The following is a 23,546-nucleotide window of genomic DNA, read 5'->3' on the forward strand; positions in this document are numbered from 1 at the left end:
ACCAGGAGCTCAAACTGGGAAGATCTACACTTTTAGGAAGAAATTACAGGCTATTATGAGCAGAGAAGGAAATATAAGGGGCTTAATAACTGATGGGTATAAATGTAATCAGTGAGAAAACAATCTAAATGGGATTTATAGATCATCTAACACCTGTTAACACTATCAATCCTAAATGTTCTATAAGACAGATATATGTATGTAGCATTTACTGTACAAATTAAAATAAGAACCTCAGTGTTTGGAGGTTCATGGGGTCGCAGCCAGCTGCAGGTTTTGCTGGGCTCTGTTCTCGGGCTGTTCGCCTGACGGGCCGCAGGCTTAAGGCCTTTGAAGGGGTGAATACCATCTTTTGACACAGCATGATGGAAGAATGAAGCTGACAGGAGAATGGAAAGAACAAGACACTGACAAAGCACACAGTTCATTAAAGATACTGTTGTTAGCAAACAAAAGACATGATCTGGAGTTAGTGAGAAATGCAGAAAGAGTTTATTCAATTGTTCTCACTGATAGACTCAGAAGCTAGGATATTCTGAGTGTTTGTGCTGCAACTGTCTCAATGGTTCTGTGAAGAAATTCTATTTCTTGTGTCAGAGATTATCTAAATTGTTTTAGCCATAGAATAACACCTGTGTGCAGAAACTGTTTTTAATACTCATGCAAACAAGAGAGAAAATGTAAACTATAAGTCTATTTCAAAATTTAAGGTCACTGGAAGAATTAAAGGGATGATAGAAGAGAGGAAAAGCAGTGAATCGGAGACGTTACCCCTGGAAGGTGAAGCGTCTCATGGCGAAGATGGAGATGTGGGGGCAAATGAATGAAGAAAGAGCTGCTGGTGCTGCAGGTGTTTTGGTTATACGATACCTAGGTTGACTGTGAGTTTGACGCGGCTCCCATCCAACTCGAGCCGCAGTGTGTCGGCCGAGTCCTGGGAGGTGGTGGCCATGAGGAGGCCGTAGGCCCGCTGTGAACGGAACCGCAGGGAGACATCTTCGGCCTCGGTGTGCATGACAGTTGGCATCACCACCTTCATGTACATGCTTCCATCATAGGAGAGAATGGAGGCCTCTGTGGGAGAGAGACCAGACGGATGATGAACTTGACCTTTCCCTTGCAACAGGGATCAGCATATCCAGTTCTGGAGGATTACTGCTCTGCAACTTTTCAATGCATTCCCGCTTTAACGCACTTGACTCAAATAAATGGTTAATTATCAAGCATTTGAAAAACTAGCTGACATCCCAAGGAGGTAGTTCAGTCTTACAGGCCGCTGGCATTCAAGAATTGGAGTTAGTGACCTCTGACCTGGGAGAACAGCTTTTCTTCCAGTGCCTTTGAAATGTTTGTCAGGACCATGGGTCTAGTCAAAAGAATCTTATGTTTTATAACGTAGAATCCTGAGATTTATCATGTTTAGATTTTTTTCAGAATGTCTGTTGATCAAAGGGTTCGAAAACCTTTGACACTGTCCACAGATCACTATAAACAAGAGTTCCAGCATATTTTTAACTCTAAAACACTTGTCACATAAAATCCAAATAAAATGCCCACAAACATGAGAAAAGGTTAAAAAATTGTACCATTTTCAAATCTTGAATTTTTTAGCAGAGTTTGAAACCTTCTAACATAAAGAAGAAAAAAAAAACGTTTATAATCCTCTTTAGTGTTTTCCGATATGTAGTATCTACACAAAAGATAGGCTTATATACAGTACATTTATTTAAATTAACATTTTATTAACATTTTATTTATTGTTTCCTGGATTTAACAAATGTGCCTTGAAAGCTCTAGTTTATTCCAGGTGCTGTTTGTCCCCAGCTGGACAGCATGGCTGGTTTCCTTTTGGGGCCTTCTGCTGAAATGAATCAGACGTGATTATTGTTCTTGTCACAAGAATTTAATATGATAAATGATCTAACATTGTGCTGAAGCATTAGGTGTCCTCTAAATGTCCTTTTGTTCCCTTTTACTGCATGATCAGTTGGGTGTAGGGGTGTCAAAAGGCCACTTGGGGGAGACAAAGTCCATCTCCCGGCTTGCCATAATATATTGCCAAAACAAATCGCAAATTTAAACGTTAAAAAATCAGGCTTGAAATAATCATTTAAGGTTTATTAAGTGTTTTGCACAAAAATTAGGCTCCTATCAGGTTTGAATTAAAGACTCGACATGTTCTTTGTCAACATGTTTTTCTGCAGATAGGGTAGAGGAAGGCAGCTGAGACTGAGAAGGTGTCGCATTACTATTTAAGCCCTCGTTCCAGCTGCGATGTGGCCTGTCAGATTAAGTCCGACACTTCATGTTTACTTGGATGCAACTGCTTGGGAGACAAGCAGCTGCATCCATACTAGAACAGTACTAGTATGGAGAAAAGAGGGTGTCCGCACAATTAATATACTTAAAATGCACTGACTAAGACCTCCATGCACTGTGTCTTAGTACAGGTGTATCAAACAATAATTCTTTATTATTATTATTATTATTATTTTTTATTTTTTTATTTATTTATTTATTTTTTTCATTAATTCGATTTGAAAACGCTTGCATATTATACAGATTTAACACAGAATAAATTGAACTCTGTCAATTTTGATGGTTGTCAAGTAATAAAAGCTCAGAATTCAATTTCTCACAATTTAAAAAATATTAAATAAGATCAGTAAAAAAAAAAAGTACTTTCAGGTATAGAAATATGGCTTGACCCAAATCATGGGAAGACTGCTGACTTGAACTTTACACTCTAGAGGCAGGATAAGAAACAACATGTTACCACTAAGGAAGCTCCCAAATTACTACATCCAAATCTACCAATGGAAAGTTAAATGGAAAGAAAGAGTCTGGTAGAAAAATGTTAGGGTTAAGTATTATCAAGAAGAAGATGAGAGACACCAGACCCAACAGATGAACCAAAGGCTGCTGGGCTTCCTTAACAGCTCAACAGTCCCATAAGCTGCTTGCCTCCATGACACACTACAAGTAGTAATTCTTGTAAAGAGGTCGCCTATCAAGTATTAAATACATATGCTGTACAGTATAGCTTGACATATGTTTCAGCAGGCTAAAATATCTCATGTAAAATCTTTATTTTTATTGATCATATGTAGTAATGTTACTAAAGTTTTCTAATGAACTGAGGTGTGGGTTTTAATCAGAAATAAATAATGGTTGTCAAAACTAATGTATTTTAAAGAATGACTCTTATATATTGCTCTTTCTGAAATGGATTTAGATAATAATGACTCTTGGCCACAATGGTTTCATTTCTATTGACGTGCAGAAATGAAACCAACAGTTTATCATGACTGAAGTTTTCTTTTTGCAAAAACAAGCATCACCTCATGGCCACAGTGGCTGAAAAGTGACCCTACACCTTTCGGCTCACTTTAAATGCACAGTTCTATACAAATGCAAATGGTTTCGTCCATCTTCACAGTTCGCCTGGCTGCTGCTGCTCATCCTCAGCTCTACTTTAACACTTTATTACCAGAGGACAAAATCAGCTCGACATGACGGATCCGATTCTGAAGAAGCAGGAAAATATCCGATCCTTTCTGATGCAGCAGAAAATGACATCAGGGTACCCGGTAACATGCAATACCAGCAAAAACTAAATAATGATAATATGCTCCCTTTAGATAAACCTGGAGTTTTATAAATTATTAATAATGACAGTAGAAAAGTGCAACTAATTTCCTTTAAGAGAAAAAAATACGAGGGCCAAAGTTTATTTAAGATTATAATGATGTAATAATGATGAAAAACACACAGGGGCTGGTTTCACTCATCAAATTATGGAAGGCAAATAATATCTCCTGAGAGTGAAATGAATTTTTAAAATCTTTTAGAAAATGTTTCTAATCAGATTGACCCACGATGACCTGCGTCTTCTCCCCTCCAAAGCAATCATGGTAGTCAGAGGTATTAGTATTATTCAGTAGGCTACTGGATGGGGAAAATCAGGGGGGAAAAAAACTTAATTAGTAGATATGATCAGAAAGTGGCTACTTGGTATGCTAAAGAAATGTGAACAATTTGAAAGGTTAGGGATGTATTGGTTTCCATCTCTGATCAATCTTTAATAAACTGTCTCAGCACAAGAAGGAAATTAATCAGGCGTACAGGACAGTTTTCTCTGATTGACAGTCTGAAGTGCAGCATGAAAATGGACAAATGGTGCTTGTACACAACATCCCCATGGCATGACAGTGCCTCCACTATGCTTCACTGTCAGAATGGTGATAAGTGACTAGTCGTGCCTGGTTTCCTTCAAACAAGACGCCTGGCATTCACACGAAAGAGTTTCAATCTTTGTCTCATCAGACCAGAGTATTTTGTTTCTCAAGGTTATGTGCCTTTTTGCCTCTCTACCACTCCCTACCTACCTTAAGTGGAATCAGCTGTAAGATAATTAATTATGGTGGAGGCATCAGAAAACATAAAAAATGAAACTGTTCAAACATAGGATGCAGCATGCACTTTATACAGTTTCTGTTTAGAAATATAAAATCGCTTGACAAGCTCCTTAAGTTATCACCTTAGTAGTACTCATTCAGCCGTGCTGCATGGCGGAGCAGTCTCAACAACAATTATTGATGTGCTATGAAGGCAAATATGTAATGACAGAAAAGTGGAGGGCAAAAAAAAAAAAAATAGCAATATGATGGAAAAAGACACGATGCCGAAGCAAAGTTATATGCTAAGAACAACCATAACCTCTCGTTTAGAGGAATGCTACAAGAAGGAAGCTGAACTGAAAACACGACTAATGACATAAAGTGTCGCTCTCACTTCTAACTGTAGACTGAGCTGACAGCAGACAGCTATATCACAGCTAGTGTCCACTTCTTGGACATGGAGTGGCAAGTAAAGTCTGTGGTCGTCCTCATAGACCGTGTTCCTGTCTAAACACAACTCGGTTCATGAGGGATTAATTGGTTCAGATATTTTGTTCTCTTTGTCATTTTTTTTTAATTCAGCAACCTAATTGGTTATTGTTTTATATTTCTGAATATGTCTCAGTTTAATAATGTAAGAAAACCACAATTTTCTGTTTATTCAGTCATTATTCAATACAACTAAAACAATAAGTTGTTAAACTATAATGATACTATGATAAATTTCACCCCTCATGTGATGGAAAAAACCCTTTTGATACAAGCGGAAACTCTGGTCATCAGAAATAAATAAAATATTTGGATTTTCTATTTTTATAAATTTGCAAAACACTCAAAACTTTTTTCCACTTTGTCATAATGGGGCATTTGTGAGTAAAAGTTTGAGGAAAGAGATTAATTGAATAAGCAACATAAGAAAAGAGAAGCATTCCAGATCCACAACTGTGGCTGTTGTGCGCCAAATGATTTGTTCACAGGAGTTCATTAACTGTGAAAGTTTTTCTCCTAGTAGGTTCCTGGCCTTGGGAAGACCTTCTTTACAGCTGTGTGGTGAATTCAGGAGAGACTCAACGCTGAACAGAAAAAAAATTGTGTGTCAGCTGTAAACGGATTAGGAATTAATTTACATCTCTCTGAAGACAACGTCTGCAGTCAGCTCAGCAGTAAAGCCGGACGGTGGTGAGATTATGAAGAGGCAGAAGGATGAAGGAGAGCAGAACATTTTTACTCAGGTGAGAGTGTGTTGTAATCTACGATTCGCTTGTTTAAGACATCAATAAGAAGGCTTTATACAGAGCACAGCAGCAGGATGCACACAGCCTCCAAACATTGAGAGCAAAACATGTCTATTTTGGTGGTGACTTGTTTGCCTTAAGCTTTTAGTTGACTCGAGGTAGATGTAAACATATTCTTCCATCATTTGGTTTGAAATGGAAAAAGTAAAAGGTAAAAATAAAAAAAATATTTAAAAATCAAGGCATTTTAACAATCTGCCTATGATGAGGCACATTGATAGATACTTTGTAGCCAGAGAGGTTTCATTTTCTGATTGGAGCTAATAACGTTGTTTCTAGGTTGACTTGAGTTGCAGCATAAAAAAAAAAAAAAAACTCCAAAAAACAAAACCTGGATTACCGGTATCAGCTAAGCTTTTCATCTAATTTGATTTTAATGCTGGATTGCAGTAATCTTTATGTGTATTTGGATATCCTATTTTAGGAAAACCTGTCAGGATTTGTTCCTCAGCTCCTCCTCATTTCAAGTCATGTTTTATATTCAATCATATGACGAGTTGCTGTAATCAGGTGAGGGTATTTTTGAACTCGGTGCACGTAATTTTAATGTCACGTGTAAATTTGAATCTCAGACCGTTACTGCGGTTTAACGCCTTCTGCTTTTTTGGCCACATTTCTTTGCTGTGTCACCACATTCCCTCTGATTTAAGCTATAATTTGCTCTCGTATTCACATCAAGGCACACAAAATGCAAATCCAAACCCCAGTTTACCTCTCTCACAGGTACGTGACCAGTACCCGGTGCCAGTGCAGTCACAGATGAATCGGTTCCAACCCTCTTTGCAGACTCCCCGGTTTTTGCATGGATAGCTCTCGCACTGCTTTCCTTGCTGCTTGTTGCATGAGGGTTTGATACCGGCACCATTTTGTGCCTCTGCGATCTGACGGATGTCCTTGCTGCGACCGTCGATGAAAAGGTCACGGATGCACCCGACGTAGCCGTAGTTGAGCATTGCCGTCCAGAGCTCGGTGGGCAGAATGAGGTTGGAGCGGTCAACTGGAAGGCCTCCCAGATACATGTCTCCCTCCAGGTCCAGAATTTCACTCTCACCACTGGCTGTAAATGGCGTCCGTCTGCTGTTTACAGAGATGGTGCCTGAGGCAGTCAGGGATATGACAGGTTAACGAAAAACAACAGCTGGAGCAACACGTCAGAAAAATGTAGTGCTATGCTCTCCACACAACCACTGGTTTGACATTGTGGGCAGAAAATACTTTGAGTGTTCCAAATATTAGTTCATTTGATACATGAACCATTGAATTTCAAATGTTAGTTCTGGCGCTTCAATGGGGGTGTGCAGTGCTTCTTTGGGGCTAAAAGCCAAGGCATCAAGTCTTGGACCTAATAGAGTTAAAAACTCAATTTTAGGCGTTTGGAAGTTTTTGCTGCTAGAAAAAGTCCATATTTTTTGTCTGATAACCTCAACAATTAGTTAATATTAGTGAGGCCCTCATCTTATGAGGATATTTAGAATCTGTAAAGAATATGAAGAACTGTAGAGGTACACCGAGCAAAGTAGGAAAAAATGATGCCTGATTTGAAACTTTACTGGATATGGCTTTCCTGAAAAAGCTTTCAGTGTGTAATTGGAGTCTAAGTCACTGACTCAAGTACACATCACTTTTCACTTTTACTAATATTTTCTTTAAATAGTGGTTAAAGTCTGACCATTTTAATCTAAGATGTTTTAAGTTTGAACATGCAGATGTGAATGATTTGATGTGAAGGAGCCAGGCTGACTACAACCAGCACAAGTTGGCGTAAGACTTACAGGCACTTCCTCAATTATCTGACATTCAGAACAACATGAAGATCTGCAGACAGGTGATTTCTGGGAAACACATTATCAGTACTAAGAAAGTTTGATAGGGGTCACATAGTGGGCTTGGATAAAGCTGGCAAGCATATACTACGTCAAAACCTGACCATTCCCTTTGAGTGCTTAATTATAAAGGCGACAGCAATTAATCATCGACAGCAATTCCCGTTTCTACAAACAGCTACTTTGCTTACCAGAGCGTCCATCTCTCTGAATGTCCACATGGTACCATGCCCCATCGTTCACCTTTGTCTGGGTGGCTTTCACCTTTATTGTCCCTGAGCCCATATCCAATAGCAGGTACAGGCTCCCATCTAGGAGCTCCACAGCAAAGAAATCCACCTGTGCAGGAAAACCAGAACACACCAATAAGGAAAAGCAGCATGTTTTTTTTTTTTTTTTGGTCTAGCAAAATCCTGCATTTGCAGACATGGTGAGAGAAACATTATAGAAATGGGAGTAACAATGTAAATAAAATATATTTCAGGGGTCACAAACTAACCTTGGTGTTTTTCTGGCTACGAGCAGTATCTTTGCGCTCCTGGCGCTTTCCGTGAGTGAAGAGGATGAGTCCATTGGGCTCAGTCGTGCGGAAGTCGAAAGAGATCGATCCCATCCTCTTGGTATTCCACTTGGGGAGGCTGATGTACGCCTCTGGAGTCTCAAAGGAGATTGGATCCAACGTGGCCACGTTCTCACATTTGTAGGACACCTCACCTTGGATTTTCATCTTTGGATCCAGAATCCGAGCCATCCTGGACAACTCCAAACGGATGTCATTGTTCTTGTACACCACCTGTGATGAGTAAATTATGGATTTGGGTATTCTTCTCTAAATGCAGCAATGAAGTCACCACCAGCTCAAAAGCATGACATTAAAACAACGTCACTTCAATTTATGTTTTTGCAATTAGACAAAGAATTAAAAAAATAATAATAATTATCTGGGTTTTCCAGATGAATACAGTCGTCATCTGTGAAAATGAATTTCTATTCAAGCTCCTGTTAATTAACAGCATGCCTATTCAGACTATATAATGACAGACACATTCTCCATTTGAAAAAATACATGGCTTAACCTATTATTAAGGATTCTAAATAATGATGACAGATGTATTTTATGTCAGTGCTCATACATCGTCACAATATTAAACAGTTTAAATAAAAATAACCAAAGATGAAAATTACACAACTAAGACCAATTCAAAAGTCAGGTAATGTAGGAACAATTTTGGCTATTTTTGCTAGTTTATTTCCCCAAAACAAGCAAGCCCTGTGATAAAGCAAAATATTTGATGAGGTAAAGCTCTTCTCAGCCCTCCTCACAGTGTGAAGCTACAGCTTTTGGATGAAGATCTGCAACTAAAACAGGTTTATGACAAACGACAAAAGACTTCAACGAAAATTATCAGAGCAAAATCTCTTAGGTCTTTCTATCAGCATAAATATTAATGCCTAAATCTGTTGGTGTTGGATATGAGAGTTAAATCCATAAAAGAGACTGACTGGGGATCTCACAACGAACAACTGCGCCTGCTGAGGGATCAAAGATTACAGAATTTTTTTTAGGACCAACAGAGAAAAACTAAATTCTTGTGGAAACTCTCACAACTTGAAGAAGCAAATAGCATTACATGGCAAAGTTATTCAGAAAAATCCCGTGGGTTATATCCCTGTTCCACTCCCCAATAAAATGAATGAGGCATAATTTAAAATATGTTAAGCTTAACCCACTAGTGACTATGATTTGCATAGTGTTCTTTTTTATACTCATGATGAGCATTTGGATCATGTATCTGAGGTTGTGAAAGTGTTTGTGGGTTTTGGAATGACTGTCAATGTTGGCTTTGATATGTCAATATGCTAATGTTTATAACGTTATAGAAAATATCATACACAGGATCCAGTTTGCACTTGATTGTAAGAGTAAATGAACATTGATCTATAAAATGTTTCTCACAAAAAAAAAAAAAAGATTTTATTTACTTCTCCCTCCATACAGTAGAACATCATGAAAGGATCTGAAGGAATTTCACAAAGCGAGACAAAAGTGGACAGCCATGATCTCCGATCCCTTAGATGGCTCTGCGTCTAAAACCAGCACTGGATCAATCACTGATCGACAAGGAATTACCTCAGAAAACCGTAGTCAGGACCTACTTACATTCATTTAATGCTGTAGTTACAATTTTTCACAAAAGCTTTTTTTTGCACCTGCAATACTAAACAAGAGACAAGAGAAGTTTATCCACTATGCACAGAGAGTCTTGTTATTGATCCATTATGAAGGACAGAGAGATCATGCACCCGTGTTTTTGCTCCCTCATTTTTTTCCTGCTTTGTCTCTGACAGTTTTATTATGATGATGCATCACCTGGATGAGATTACATTATGATGCATTCAGTTGAATACTTATTTGTCGGTAAAAGACGTAATTTAACTGTATTATTGAAACACACAGATATTTGCTCCTACTGGAGACAAAAAGCACCACGTTACACAGATTGGGATCCGTTCTTCAGTGTTCTTTGAGAACATTGAGTGTTCAATGTTATGTGCCTTTATTGTTCTTCAAGCAATTTCCTCCTCAAAATTTTTGTAAATTTAATGACACAATTCTAATAAGCAACTTAAAGATAAACTAACCCCTATTAAGGAAACATGCACCATTTTTTGATCAGTTTCTCATGGGTTTCTGCAACAAATGACTTGTCAAGATATTTCGATAGCAAAAGATTATGGAAATTTTGCAGTTTTGGTTTGTAACCAAAACTTTGTAAAACATGCTTGGAATGGTCCACAGTCCATATTTATGTGGATATCGTTTAACTTTTTGACACAGAAACGGTGAGCACAGAAACGGGACTGAAATGCGTCAAAGTTGTTGGTCATTGTTAAGAAGGGAGTGGATAAACAAGAATACTCCACGATGCTATGCTACTTCTGTCCTGAGACAGGCTGAAAGAAAATCTGGAATTTATTATAATTTATTCAAATCCTTTTGGAAAATTCATGATGTTTACATTTCCTTTCATTTTTTTTTTTGTAGATAGTCTAATCATGGCTCATTCACCTCTGAATAATGTGTTTTGCTCAAGGCTTTAAGGTCTGTGTGCTGCATATCCATGTAGGGATGCACAGAGTCATCCTTAATGTTTATCTGAAACAGAAATTGTTTTCCTATTGATATCACATCATCCATTGTCCTTTCTCTGCAGTGCATTCTAAGTTAACTGGTGTCAGGAGAATTGATTACCTCTTTAACATGTATATAGTTTAGCTTTGTTTTCCTTTAAAATAAATAATTTCTGTCAACATAATGGCAGGTTTAGTTCTCATAACCATGGTGAAAACAGATCGTCAAGCAGAAGCATTTTTTTTTCCTTAGCAGAAGCTAATTATGAGTTTGGATTTTAACCCAAAAACTGCTCTGTCAGTCAAGTTTTGTTCGTTTTTAACCTCGCATGATAAAATGAAGAAACATAGCAGATCTCAAATGCTGAAAGGCATCAATAAAACTGGAGCTAATTTTTGTCTTCTCATCCATGGTGTTTCTGCTCCTTTGTCTAGTAAAGCATTTGGCAAAAAGGAAAACACAGATGATGGTGCAGACTTCCAGTTATTCCTAATTCATCTGTATCCCGAAGCTGCTTCCAAACACATGCGGTGTCTCCATTCGATCGAGTGATGGGGGGAAAAAAAAAAATGATTGAGAAACAGTCTCTTTCATCCCAGCAGCCTAAATGTTGTCGTGAACAAAGGGAGGCTGGAGTCACGGAGGGGGATGAGTGTGGAAATTGAAATCTGCTCGAGTGGAAAATTGAAGGCCTCTTTTTTTTTTCTCTCCTCTAATTCTCGGGACAGAGAAACACTCGGAGTCTGTCTTTGGTGGGTTCACAGACATGAACAAGACAAACAGCCTCTGCTCTGTTTGCTTTTCCTGTTTTATTTGAACATCTCAGATACCACAGCTCTGCTGGATGTGAGGATAGATTGAGGGTCTTGGCTCAGAATATTGATAATCCAGCTGCACATTTGACAGTAAATCAGATCATCCCTAAGGGAGCCGAGGGACCGCACAGAAAATAGTCCTCTCCTTTTCTCCCTCTCTTTCTTTGTGTTCTTTCCTTCCCCTTTGTTTAGTTTTTTTTTTTTTCCTCCTCTCGCTGCTCCAGTCGATATATTGGATTTTCCAACATTTCATAAAGAACCACCTCTTTTTCTCCGAGTGAACAGCTTCAGTCTCTTCTCTCCAAAATGGAATAAAATAAAGTATCAGTGTGTAGTCTTTGGGAAGTGTTGGAGGACGCCGATAAGCGACACCTGCACTCAGACTGTGGAAGCTGAGGCGCAAAAAACAAAAGTCTTCCTAGAAGAGAAAGAGCAATATGAGAAACAAACCAGAATTTATAGAAGAACATGGGGAAACATGTTTCTGAAGTACATATTGGCTCCATTTAACCAAATAATAATTTACACACAAATGCTATCCTAAATACACTCAGAAAAAAGAGGAATCTTTTCAGCCTTTTTCATGTTTTTAAAATATTTTTTCTGGCAATGACAATCAGCTGGCAGCAGCTTAACTTATCGTGTACATAATGAGCGTTGCTTTTGTCTTTGCATGTTTTACATTTATTTTACTTTACTGTTTTGTGACAATGTTGTGAAACCTTGCTATTTTCACTAAATTGCACATACAATGAGAATCTTATAATGGTCTGGGAAGAAAAATAACATTGTTTTAAGATTAAAGAACCGAAAAGATTTTTGTGACTTCAGGAAAATAACTTTTTATATTCGGTTAGATTTTATTTACCGTAGACTGCTGGATTAATCATAAAAAATAAAACAAAAATGTAAAAAATGAAGCAAACCTGCCCCAGATCAGCACTACGTTTGGCTGTTTATCTGCTGTGCTATTGTTTCCACAGATTTAGTTATACTTATAAAACATATTTACAACTTCCACCCCCCCAAAAAAAATCCACTTTTATTTCCTCAGTCTCAATATTTTCTTTCAAGTCGGAATGATAACCAAAATATTTGGGAGGGAAATGTGTGCATGGTTTTATGGTTTTTATTAGAGACTGAAAGAGTTTATGGGTATTTTTGGCAGGCGAGTGACTCCTAAGAAGGTTCGCAAATATTCAGTGCTTTCTTATTATAAGACAAATCCAATCCTGAAACCTTAGAAATTACTTTGTATCCCTTTGCAGATTGATTTCTTTAATTTTGTTGAATTTCTTTAGATCACTTTAAGACAGTTTTATTTGCGTCACATTGTCAAGAAAGAGTTCCAGAAACGTGATTTATTGATTCAATTAATCTAGGAGGTAATCAGGCCAGATTGTGGTTCATCAGTTAAGTCATTATTGACGAATGGGGTGTTATATTTTTACACAGGGTCAAGGTGGTTTGGATAGCTTTTTCCCTTAATAATTTAAATTATCATTTAAAATTGGTTTTTGTTATTCAGTCATGTTGACATTTTAATGTTACAAGTATGTCAAAAAAACCCTAAAAGAAGCAGAAATATTGACAGTGAGTATACTCTGTGGTGAGAAATACGCAGTTACTATACAACTGAAAACATCATGAGAGACTCCAACATGCACATTCTGCTGGTGTGGATGCAGCACACCAGCAGATGCAGCACACAACTGTACACTCACAAATAGAACATGTCATAAATCATTAACATTTTTTTCCTCCATATGGGAAGGAGGAGGGACAAACGAAGGGTATAGCTGACAATTTGACAAGTCACTTTCAGCTTTCTGCCACCTCCGAACAATATGTACAGAAAGAGCCTTTCAACATGCAGAGGGAGCTTTATCAGCACTTTGCAGAACCGGCGGCAGGTTAACATGAGAATGAAGCTCGAGGAATACCCGCCCTGAGCGAAGAAAGCATGCATGTGCACACAAACATGCATGGAAATTTGAAGACGCGCGTGTGTGTGTGAGCAGCAGAGGTGAAGGAAAATGTTCGACAATGGTCAGATGAAAGAAATCCATCACTGCATTATCTCTCTGACCAGGCGTCTAGGACACACATCATTACACACACACAGTCCCTTATCAGTGTGTGAGAACGAGCACTGTTACACAATATGACTGAGGCTTGAAATTACCTCTCTGGATTGCCGACCAGCGCAGACTCAGGTGTTATCTCCACCTGAGAAATCCTACAAAAGTCACACAACCTGTGGTCCCACAAAACAGACTAAGCTTTTCCTCAGAAACGTAAGAAATATGAAAGAAAAAAAAAACCATTTTATTCTAAGAAAAGAAATGCTCTTAGTCTTACTCTCTTTGTGAAGTAGATGTAAGATTTTTCTTGCTTAATGTGCGTTTAGCGCATAAATCTCTGCTCCGGCAGAAATATCTGCATATCCTTGTAAATCCTCAAATAGACACACCTACAACCAACACCTTGCTGCTGGTGTTGGTCTTGTAGTATCAGTGATCACATGGTTCTGACACGAGACTCTCTGAGGAGTGTTTTGCAACATCAAATCCCCGACAGTGCGTGCTCTTGTCCACAGGGGGGCAGGGTTTGCCTTGCAGAGGATCACAAACTGAGCCAAAAGCCCTCTCAGTCAGTTCAGTAAAATGATGGCACCTTTGGAAACTGACTTGTTTAATTTTATAGAGACAAGCTCTGAGTACATGGATGAGTATGGGCAATTCAGGCTGAATCTGTTAAAAAAATAAATAAGAAAACCTGACCAGTGATTAAGCTGTGGGCCTAATTTAACTGCTAAAATTTTCATCTAACTATGGTTCTGCAGAGTTGCTCTTCCTTTGTGTTTCTCTGAGTGCCTGCCTGAGTCTGCACAGACAGGTTCTGATGCAGTTTTACCATCTTTATATAATGTTCACACTTCCTCTGAGTAAAAGGTCATAACATATTATAGGTCAAGCGTTAATGAATTGGTAGAAAATGCATTTGCAACCTATACAGCTTCAGGTTTTTGTGCTTTGCGAAAAAATTAATTCAATGCAAATTTGCAAACTCAGCTTTCACTGTAGTTTGTAATTTTCAGTGTAGATTAGTCACGTCATGAGCACAGATGAAGCTGTGAAGGACTCCACCCGAAATAATTATTTAAATCAACTGATTGGCAATGGTTGCTTACAAGCATGCAATCATCTTGGGTTTGCATTAAAGTAGCCTCATGCATGCACGGAACCACTGCAATAATGTTGCAAATCAAAGTTTTTGTTCTAGATCATAAAGAACGTTAAACCAAAGAGTTCAGTTGAAGTGAAAATGGAAAGCCTCCAGACAGCTCCAGGATCATTTCCTCTGGGGGAAGTCGTTGCTGCCAACGCAAAGCTTGTGAAGCACTGGCAGCAGGTAGGTGTGAATGCAGCAAAGAAATCTCTTCTGTCCAGGAAAAACGTCAAGGACATACTGAAACTATGGAGCAAGTGCAGGATTGGACAGCAGGAAATTGGCAAAAAGTTGTTTTTTTTAACTCATAATTGTTGACGACATCCAGAGAAGAAAAGGTGAGTTAAATGTGGAGGAATGAGTGAAGTCATCATGTGTGCATCTTTGCCAAGGACTAAGTTTTATCCCAATTCTGCCAAAGAATGCTGAAAATATATACCGGGATAAAAACATCCTTCATGGGGCAACTTCTTCCAACACACTAGGAATAATATGATCATTATTTGTTAAGTTAAAAAAAAGACATTGGAGATATTTTTCACAACACCAGCTCTTACCATGACTGTAATGCTAATATATTCCACAAAAAAAAATCTTGGAGACTTAGACTTGGAGATTAGCAGATTTTTTTTTTGAAAAACAATACATTTTTACCTGTAGACCACAAAGTCGCCCATGGATTACAACTAAGCTGAGTTTGTGACACTTCAACTGCAGCTAAAATGTTCATTTTGTGATTTTTTTAATCAGCAAGGGATAGGATCATTAACTGTAGTTTCCCCATGTGTAATTTAGTGGAGTAAAAAAATAAACAACATTCAGCATAGAAACGATGAATAAATGACGGTGAAATAATAATAAATCAATGTGAAGGAGGAAGAGTCATCAGACAACAGCCATCATTTGTCTCTTTTCTGCTTGTACTCGCTATCCGGTCCGTGAACTCCTCCTTTGTGTTTCTTTGTTGGCGACAGTATGCACTCCACAGCCAGAGGCCTCCATACGAGTGGCTGATGGAGGTGTAATGACAACCACAATTACAGCAATTATGTGTTATTGTAGGCCATTATGTATTTTGTAGGCTCGGAGATGTAGGCTTTTTTTGTAATTGCTGGTTATGAAAGGCATAATAATCACGGGCCGGCCAGCCGAAGGAGCTACCAAGGGCAACCAGCACCTGGTGCCATGGTAACAAAACATTTATCCGTAATGCTGCACAGCGGATGGCGAGGACAAGAGCACTGGCAGCAAGGAAATTAGCCCTAATGGTGGAGAGAGGAGAACGAGGAGGTACCGGACTGCAGACTGGGAGGAACTGGTGGATGCTGCAGATGTGTAGGTGGCTGGTTGGGGGTCCTGACTGGGAGGTGGGTGCTCAGAATAACCCGTGTGGATTTTTGGGGGTGAGCAAAAAACTGACCAAACCAGTATGTATGAATATATAATAATTTAAGCAAGATTTATTTGCTAAACATTTTAAAGTTTTTAAAGTGAAAAAAATTTTTTTTTAATTTTTATCCAAAATTTTGTTTTCAGTTGGAGTAAAACCGGAAAACTAGGCGTGAATGTGCAAATATGCTCTGACTAACTGATAATGTTTTAATAACTCAAACAGTTTCCCAAAACTCTAGATGCCTCCAGATGGTTTGATGGTTGGCATCAACCAGACTGACTCAACGGGAAAAGTTTGTGATCACCACATATCTCAAAGTAAAATGCCTTAGAATTGACTGAAATGCAACTTAAAGCTAAGGAAAGCCACAATATAATCCCTAAATCTGATGCAACATTGAGTGGTTGTGATAGCACCTCAGGTAACTTCCTGTTCAGGAAGAAAAATGTGGAATGGATTACACAGGATGACTGGAGCAACAATATGACTCCTCTACTTTTCCAGACTTGAGCTCTGTATCTAACAAAAACTGTTCAGAACTTATGTCTTATCCAATGCACATAAAGGAATAAAGTACAGAGAGGTTTTTAAAAAGTTTGTGGCCGGACTCATTAAATGCAGTGAGTGTGTGCCAGAGGGATAGAAATTAGTTGAACTTGGGTAAAAAGATGAACTGTATGCATCTTAAAAGTCTGAAAAATGTAAATAAGAAACCTTAAAATAGCAGCTCATTTTCCAGAAGATTACGCTACGACATTGTGCATCCGTTTACTCTGCTTCATTGTATGTTAATGAATTTTGCTTGTGTGCACATCAAAGGAAAAACAACAACAACAAAAAAACGTACTTGCCTCTTTTTCATACTGTGACACCACCTTTCATATTTCACTCTGTGGTTCATGAATCAGTGAATGCATGGCTGTGCACATCTCTAATTACGCATGTGTGCGTGTGTGAGTGTGTGTGTGTGTCCATGCACATGCATGACAGGAGTGGGAGTGGGTGGTGCAGAGAACTGAAAAAAGGCCCAGCGTGCCACAGAGCAGGAAGTAGGCCAGAGGGGGATTAAATGGCTGCTGCGCCACTTCCTCCATCGCCCTGCAGCCATATGATGCTATACACTCAGTGTGTGCGTGTGTGTGCGTGTGTGTGTGTGTGTGTGCGGGTGTGTGTGCGTGCGTGTGTGTGTGTGTGTGTGTGAGATGGAGAAAGCCAAGCCCCTGCAGTCACAGTGCACTCCACTGGCTCTACTTAAGTGCAAAGATATGACATCATAAGCTTCAGGGAGAAATATATTTGTCCACACGTGGGTGTGTGTTTGTGTGTGTTGACTCTCTGAGCCAAGTTTCACGTCTTGGGTATTGGTATCAGGATGCAATAACCTTTAAAAGCCGCTTTTACAGTCTGCTGCTCAGCTGGGGTACCACTTGGATTTAGTAGTATGAAACAAAAAGTAACTGAAAAAAAATCAGTTGTTATTTCAATGCTTGCATGCATATAATCAATTTAATCTCAAGTATATCATATATAAGGGGAACCTGTCCCTTAACTTGAAGGTTCAGTTATTGTCCCTGAACAAAATTTTCACCAACAAAACCAAATATCAGAAACACAATAGCAGTGGGTTTAAAGCACAGCCTGTGAATCCTGACTCACTTTGTGCATCGCATACTTTATAGTGGCTTCAGGAACTCTGGGTAAAATTTTAAACCAAAGGGCCACATTTATAAATAAAAGCTAAAACATAACATTCAGTTAAATCTTAATGAAAAGTTGTAGAATGTCTTTTCAAATTGACAAGGCCAACTTCTTATCTTTCAGTAAGCAACACTGCGACTCACTGGATTGACAAAAAACTCAGAACAGTGGAATCCAAGGAACCCTGTGAAGCTTTGATATAAAAAAATATAGATTTAAATAAGTTGTACAATTCTGAACATCTGCAGATTCCAAGATCATCAGTTCGAAAATCTGAACAGAAGTTGCTTTTTTGCAGATGTTTTAAACAGATTTGCTGAGGCCTGAAAGACTTCACCTTGCGATGAAAAGATTTTGCTCAGAAACTTCAAGAAATTTCCCCGGAAGCCACACATTGTCTCCCAGTGAGGCCAGTTTAGCAATATCAGCACCTGCTACTTGGATTGTCTGAAGATATTTCTTCAGAAGACAAAATTTGAAACCAATAAATTCAAACTTGTGTACCTTTATTCCTTATAAATTGCTGCTGTTGAATGACATATAATTTTTCCCTAGAGGCCACAGAACTGCTTACGAGTCACTAAATGAAGGATGTGGGAAGAGTGGGAGTGGTACACTATGTATGTTATTTATCCATGTCTATTTTCTAATCAACTTTCACCTCTTTGAAATTTAACAACTCTTCAGTTTTGATTTGCACAATTTCTATCCATCTGCATTTTCACCTATTCCAAATTAGCATAAAAAAAAAGAAAAAACGAAAAACTCAAAGTCGTGGATAGAACCGTGTCTATATGGATCTAATAAAATGCATTTCCACGTCTGTGCAGACAGGATTTGTAATGAAAGCTTACAGACTTCTTGTGGCCTGTTTGAAATTCAGCAGCAACACATTTTATCTCTGCAAGAATGCTACATTACCTCCTTGAGACAACCCATGAAGTTGTTGCTAACTGGAGATCCCGGCAGGTCGGCTGTGCTGGGGCTCCCTCCCACATAGAAGAAGTCATCTGAGCCCAGCATGGTGTAGTCCTCCTGGGTATAACCCGTGGTGGTCAAAATCCCATCCACAGATATCGTCACCTGACGACCGCGTGGGCACAAAAAAGAGCAATTTAATATTTTTTCTTTCAGATTGTAGATGCAGCTTGTTGAAGAAAATAATTAAAATGAACAACTGGCTGAATTCATTGGATTAATTTCAACTGCTGTACATTAAGAAGAAAAGCCAACTTAAATGGTTTGCACTGCACACAAGTCAAAAGCAAACATGCAGGACAAAGAAGAAGTGCACCAAGAAAAATGACCACTTTATAAACAAGTGTGACCAAACAATTATAAAAAGTGGTATCATGATACCTAATTTAACATTTAAACAACTTTTTTTTGTAGGAAGATAAAAATCTAATATAACTAACTAGGATGCATTTAGTTACATTGTAATAAAATAAAGGTTTATGAGTTTGAAACTGTGACATAATAATCAATAAAATACACAGCAGTTAATTTTTTTTAATAGCTTTTCTAACTAGTCAGAGTTTCACTTGTGGGCTCTAATCTGTGTAGATCTCTCACATTTTTGCTATAGCTTTCAATACAAATCACCATCCTTTAAAATGTACATGTATTTGATTGTTTTAAACTTCTATGAAGTTTCTAAACTTATTTTTAATATTACTGGACTTAAATTTGTCCATGTAGTCTAACTTTATTTTTTAAACATTTCTGATCTCTATTCATTTTGTTTACTGATTCAATACTAAATCACTGTTGGTAAGTTGAAAATTCAGACCTACTTTGTTAAATAATGTTTATATCACTGCCTTGCCAGTAAATTCATAACTAAAATCCATCCTCATGTTGCCAATAACTTTTAAACTGGTTAATCCACAGAAGTAAAGTAGCGGAGTCAGATCCACAGAAAAATCTGCAAATTCTGAACTGCGAATAGAAAGGGGTCCATTGTAATTGGGCAATTGGGCTATCAGGCAGTTACTGGAGCACCTAATGGGTGAGCTCCTCATGGGTCCAAAGTACTCCCAAATTAACTACCGTTACTGAGAATTTATTACAGGTAAAATGTTTTAGTTTGGTTAGATTCAGTTGCCTCCTGCAGTGTGTTTTGCCTTGTGCTAATCAGTATAACGATGCATGAGTCGGCCTGATTTCTACATACGTAGAGTTTGATATTGAAGTAAAACAATCGGAAAAGAAGCCTCAAGAGAGTGAGGAAAAACTTCAGAACCCAGCAGCTAGTCATTTAATTCTCAGCAAACCTTGCCATAAATCACACAGGGGGAAGAAAAGAGAGATTGCAAACTAAGGGATGCCAATGAGTTAAATGATATCTACCATACAGTGGAGTTTGTTTACCAAGTCGGGTCCAGTACCTGTAGGCTTGGCAAAAAGGTGGATTGGGTAAGATGTGAATTAAAAAGAAAGATTACAAATAAAACAAATTAAATTAATCTGAACATCTGTGCACACAAACACAAGGCAGGTTACGGGGAGAGGCATGGAATGAAAAGAACTGTCAGGATGGATGCAACCAGAACAAACAGGTTTCTAATCTAACTGCAGGTGGAGTAATCTTTCCCAACACTGGGCCTTACCTGTCGCAGGTTGCGGGTCACTTTCACATCATGCCATGAGTTGTCATTGAATTTCCCGTTGACCGGTTCAACGATGGCTTCAAACGCTCCGGAGCCCAAGTTGATGACTAGGGAGACCGCACCGTCCTTTAGAGCCAGGTTGACGTAGTCGGCTGACTTCCCCGTGTGCAGGATGAGGCCGTTACGCTGCCACGTCTTGAAGGACAGCGTGATCTCGTCGCTGCTGCTCTGGATCGGGTTCTGGGAGAGGTCATAACAGAAGTACTCCGAGCCACGGAAGGTGGCAACGTTTTCTTCCCTTGCTGTGGTGGGAAGAAAATGAATCAGGATTAGAAAGATGAGAAAGACAACATTAAGCTGTGGGATCATAAGGATTCGACAGCTTGTAAAAATATTTAGCAGTAATTACTCATTAGTTGTTTTTTTTGTGTGTGACATATCTGTGTTTCACATTACTCCACACACACTCTTCTTTATTAAGTTCTTGTTGCTTTTTTAAAATAATTAGAAAGAAAACCACAGAAGCCATACTGCTGCAGAGGTCAGGAATCAAACCCTGTCAAAAACAAATAGCCTTCATATATGGGATAGTAGCTCTGTACAACACTGTGTATACATAAAAGCTCAATGCTGGCCAGATCACCCTCTTCGATATATTTGCCATGTCCATTACTACGCTTATGGTAAACTGGAAATGGTGGTTCTCATAGCTTTCTTCCAAGAAGGGTGTATTTGTTGGTGTTAGGCTAAGCTTGCAAGGAACTGTGTGCTTTATCTGAATCTAAAAGCTGTTTTGTTTTGAAACTGACAGTGCTGTAGATATAGATCAGGGAGAAGATGCAATAATCCTGTGCTAATCTTTGTAAATTTGTTCTAAAATAAGTATCACGATAAGACACCTTCAAAAATCCTCAGCACGTGACAGAAAAGAACGCTGAGAGCTATCACGTACCAACATCAAAGAATAATCTTTCCAGTGAAATTGCCTGTCAGAGAGACACTGTGACGCAGTGGTCATGTTTGTGATCACACAGAGGGAAGCCGGAGACTCTGGATGTATTTATGACCTTGATCGAAGGGTAAGGGAACACACACAAGAAGAAAGGAGTAGGGAAAAGAGGAGAGCTCAACAGAGAGCTGAGGTCTAACACAGAAAAATGGTCCACTCAGGAGTTGTTATCTGGAACATCATCTGCAATTAACTTGCTGTCTCTTCTGCAAAAATACTGGACTTTGTGTCCAGACAAAATCCAATACAAAGATACTGTTTCTGCTGTGCAACTTTAGAAATGAAGCTACTCCCCTTTTGTTTCATGTCCAGTTTTACTTTCACACACTGACCATACCCAAATCATTGGAATAACATTTTTTTTATGTTATTCTGTGGACAATCTAAGACGAGGTTGACTACCTCCAACCAAGTTACACAAACCAACATCTGGATGCCATCATTCAGATGTTATTCAAAGGCCCAATGGCATCACTAGAATAACACTGTTCAATGTTCAATGGTTCCGGTTTAATGAACAGCAAGTTTTCTCAAAAGTGTCTGAAACATGAAAATAAATAAATCTATATCTCTATAAAGCAATATTAAATAAACCTATCCAACCATTTGTTGCCAATGAAAACTGCAGTCACTATGCAACTTCCTTAGGGACTTTAATCATTTATAATTAATAAAAAAACTAATCTCCTCCAAATAATCCCCACCTTCACTGGATGAAGTAGTAGAGGACTGTTCGCATCCTGCCAATGTCTCCTGGCCAACCAATGGCCTCAAAGTAGGGGTCAGTGGGAGTGGTTCACTGACCTTGAAGAATATCAGATGACAAAACCAAACTAACTGCCCAGACTAAACCACGAGGCCACCCTCCTGACCCAAGGAGAGGGACGTGAGCGCAGCTCGCCAGTAGCTGTGTTTCCATTACAATGTAAAAAATAAATAAAAAATTCTGCAATTGCAAAGTTTCCACTAAATAAGATATGCAATTAAAATCACTTGTGAATAACACAGACAAGTCATTTAAAACCTCACCCTCCTACCACCTCCCGTCACGTTTTTCATCTTTTCCGCCAGTAGTAACATCCAGTTTTTGAGAACATGACTGATGTGATGCAAGAAGAAATGTGTTTCCATTGCAGTTTTGCAAAATACACTAATTTTACAGCCAAAAACGTAGCTCACTGGCAGGAGACCGTGTTGTGGATGAATAGATGGATTATACAATTCCAAAATACATCCTACTGGTCAGCATTGCTTCCCTTCAGACAAAAAAAAAAAATCAAAGGAATCCAAATGAGTCCACATATGACTGTTTGCATTTACTTTCATTTAACATAAATAACAAGAACTTGAACCCCATATGTCCTTACGGATGGGCACAGAATCCACTCTTCTCAAAAACACATTGAAAACTTTTCTCCTGTTTCATCATTCAAGCTCCAAGCAAGGTTTCTTTGTTCACTGACTTTTAATTTAGCGCTGAATCTTTAGCTACATTCTGCAAAATAATTAAATCCTGAATTAAACAAACATTTAAAAGCATTCGAGACATATGTAAATTGGGTTCAACCACTTCATTCCTCCCTGAGTGCTCAACAGCTTTCATCCAACTAGACTGGTTCAAAGACCGGGTCAGCAGGGGACTGAAATGTTAAAAGTGGTACTTTTCTCTTAGCAACCATGGTCCTTCCTTAATAATACCTGAGTTTTTTTCATTTGTTACAGCTCTCAAGGTTCGGTTGTTGATTAATATCACCAGAGAAATGTTATGTAAATTCAAATGAAATGCAAAACAATCTGAAAGATTTTTGGCCACTGAGCAAATGTCCAGTTCTCCTTCTCCTTGGCCTGCATAAGATAATATTCTATTTTTTATAGCTGTACTTGTATAGAATGCAAAGTCCACACAAGAAAACCACAAGACCACATACTCACTGCTGTGAGGCAACAGTACTATTACCACCACACATTTTAGCGTTATTGAACAGACTGTAATTTTTATGCAAAGAATCACGGCAGAAAAAAATCTGAGATTTTCAATGATCGCTGTAAGGAAGAAAGGAAAAAAAAAGAATGTTAAACTTCCTCTGGCGCTAAATGCTTAACACAGTGGTGATATTATCTGGGCATGGATGCCCAT

General features: G+C 38.5%; 1 protein-coding gene across 10 annotated transcripts in view; it reads right to left on the reverse strand.

Moving 5' to 3' along the window:
• nrxn3a (neurexin 3a) overlaps positions 1–23,546 on the reverse strand; it is a 119,963-nt gene that overhangs the window by 42,533 nt on the left and 53,884 nt on the right. For all 10 annotated transcript variants that reach the window (XR_014085883.1, XR_014085882.1, XR_532656.3 and 7 more), the window contains 6 exons: positions 20,401–20,702; positions 18,710–18,871; positions 8,018–8,311; positions 7,710–7,857; positions 6,408–6,791; positions 871–1,074 (listed from right to left, as the gene is read on the reverse strand). Coding sequence is in view for 6 of the 10 variants with exons in the window: in XM_081603376.1 (XP_081459502.1) it covers positions 871–1,074; positions 6,408–6,791; positions 7,710–7,857; positions 8,018–8,311; positions 18,710–18,871; positions 20,401–20,702 (1,494 nt within the window). In the remaining 4 variants the exon portion in view is untranslated. The remainder of the gene's footprint in view (positions 1–870; positions 1,075–6,407; positions 6,792–7,709; positions 7,858–8,017; positions 8,312–18,709; positions 18,872–20,400; positions 20,703–23,546) is intronic.

The sequence above is a fragment of the Poecilia reticulata genome, chromosome 22 (assembly GCF_904066995.2).
Source record: "Poecilia reticulata chromosome 22, P_reticulata-male-v2, whole genome shotgun sequence".
NCBI classification, from domain to species: Eukaryota; Metazoa; Chordata; class Actinopteri; order Cyprinodontiformes; family Poeciliidae; genus Poecilia; species Poecilia reticulata.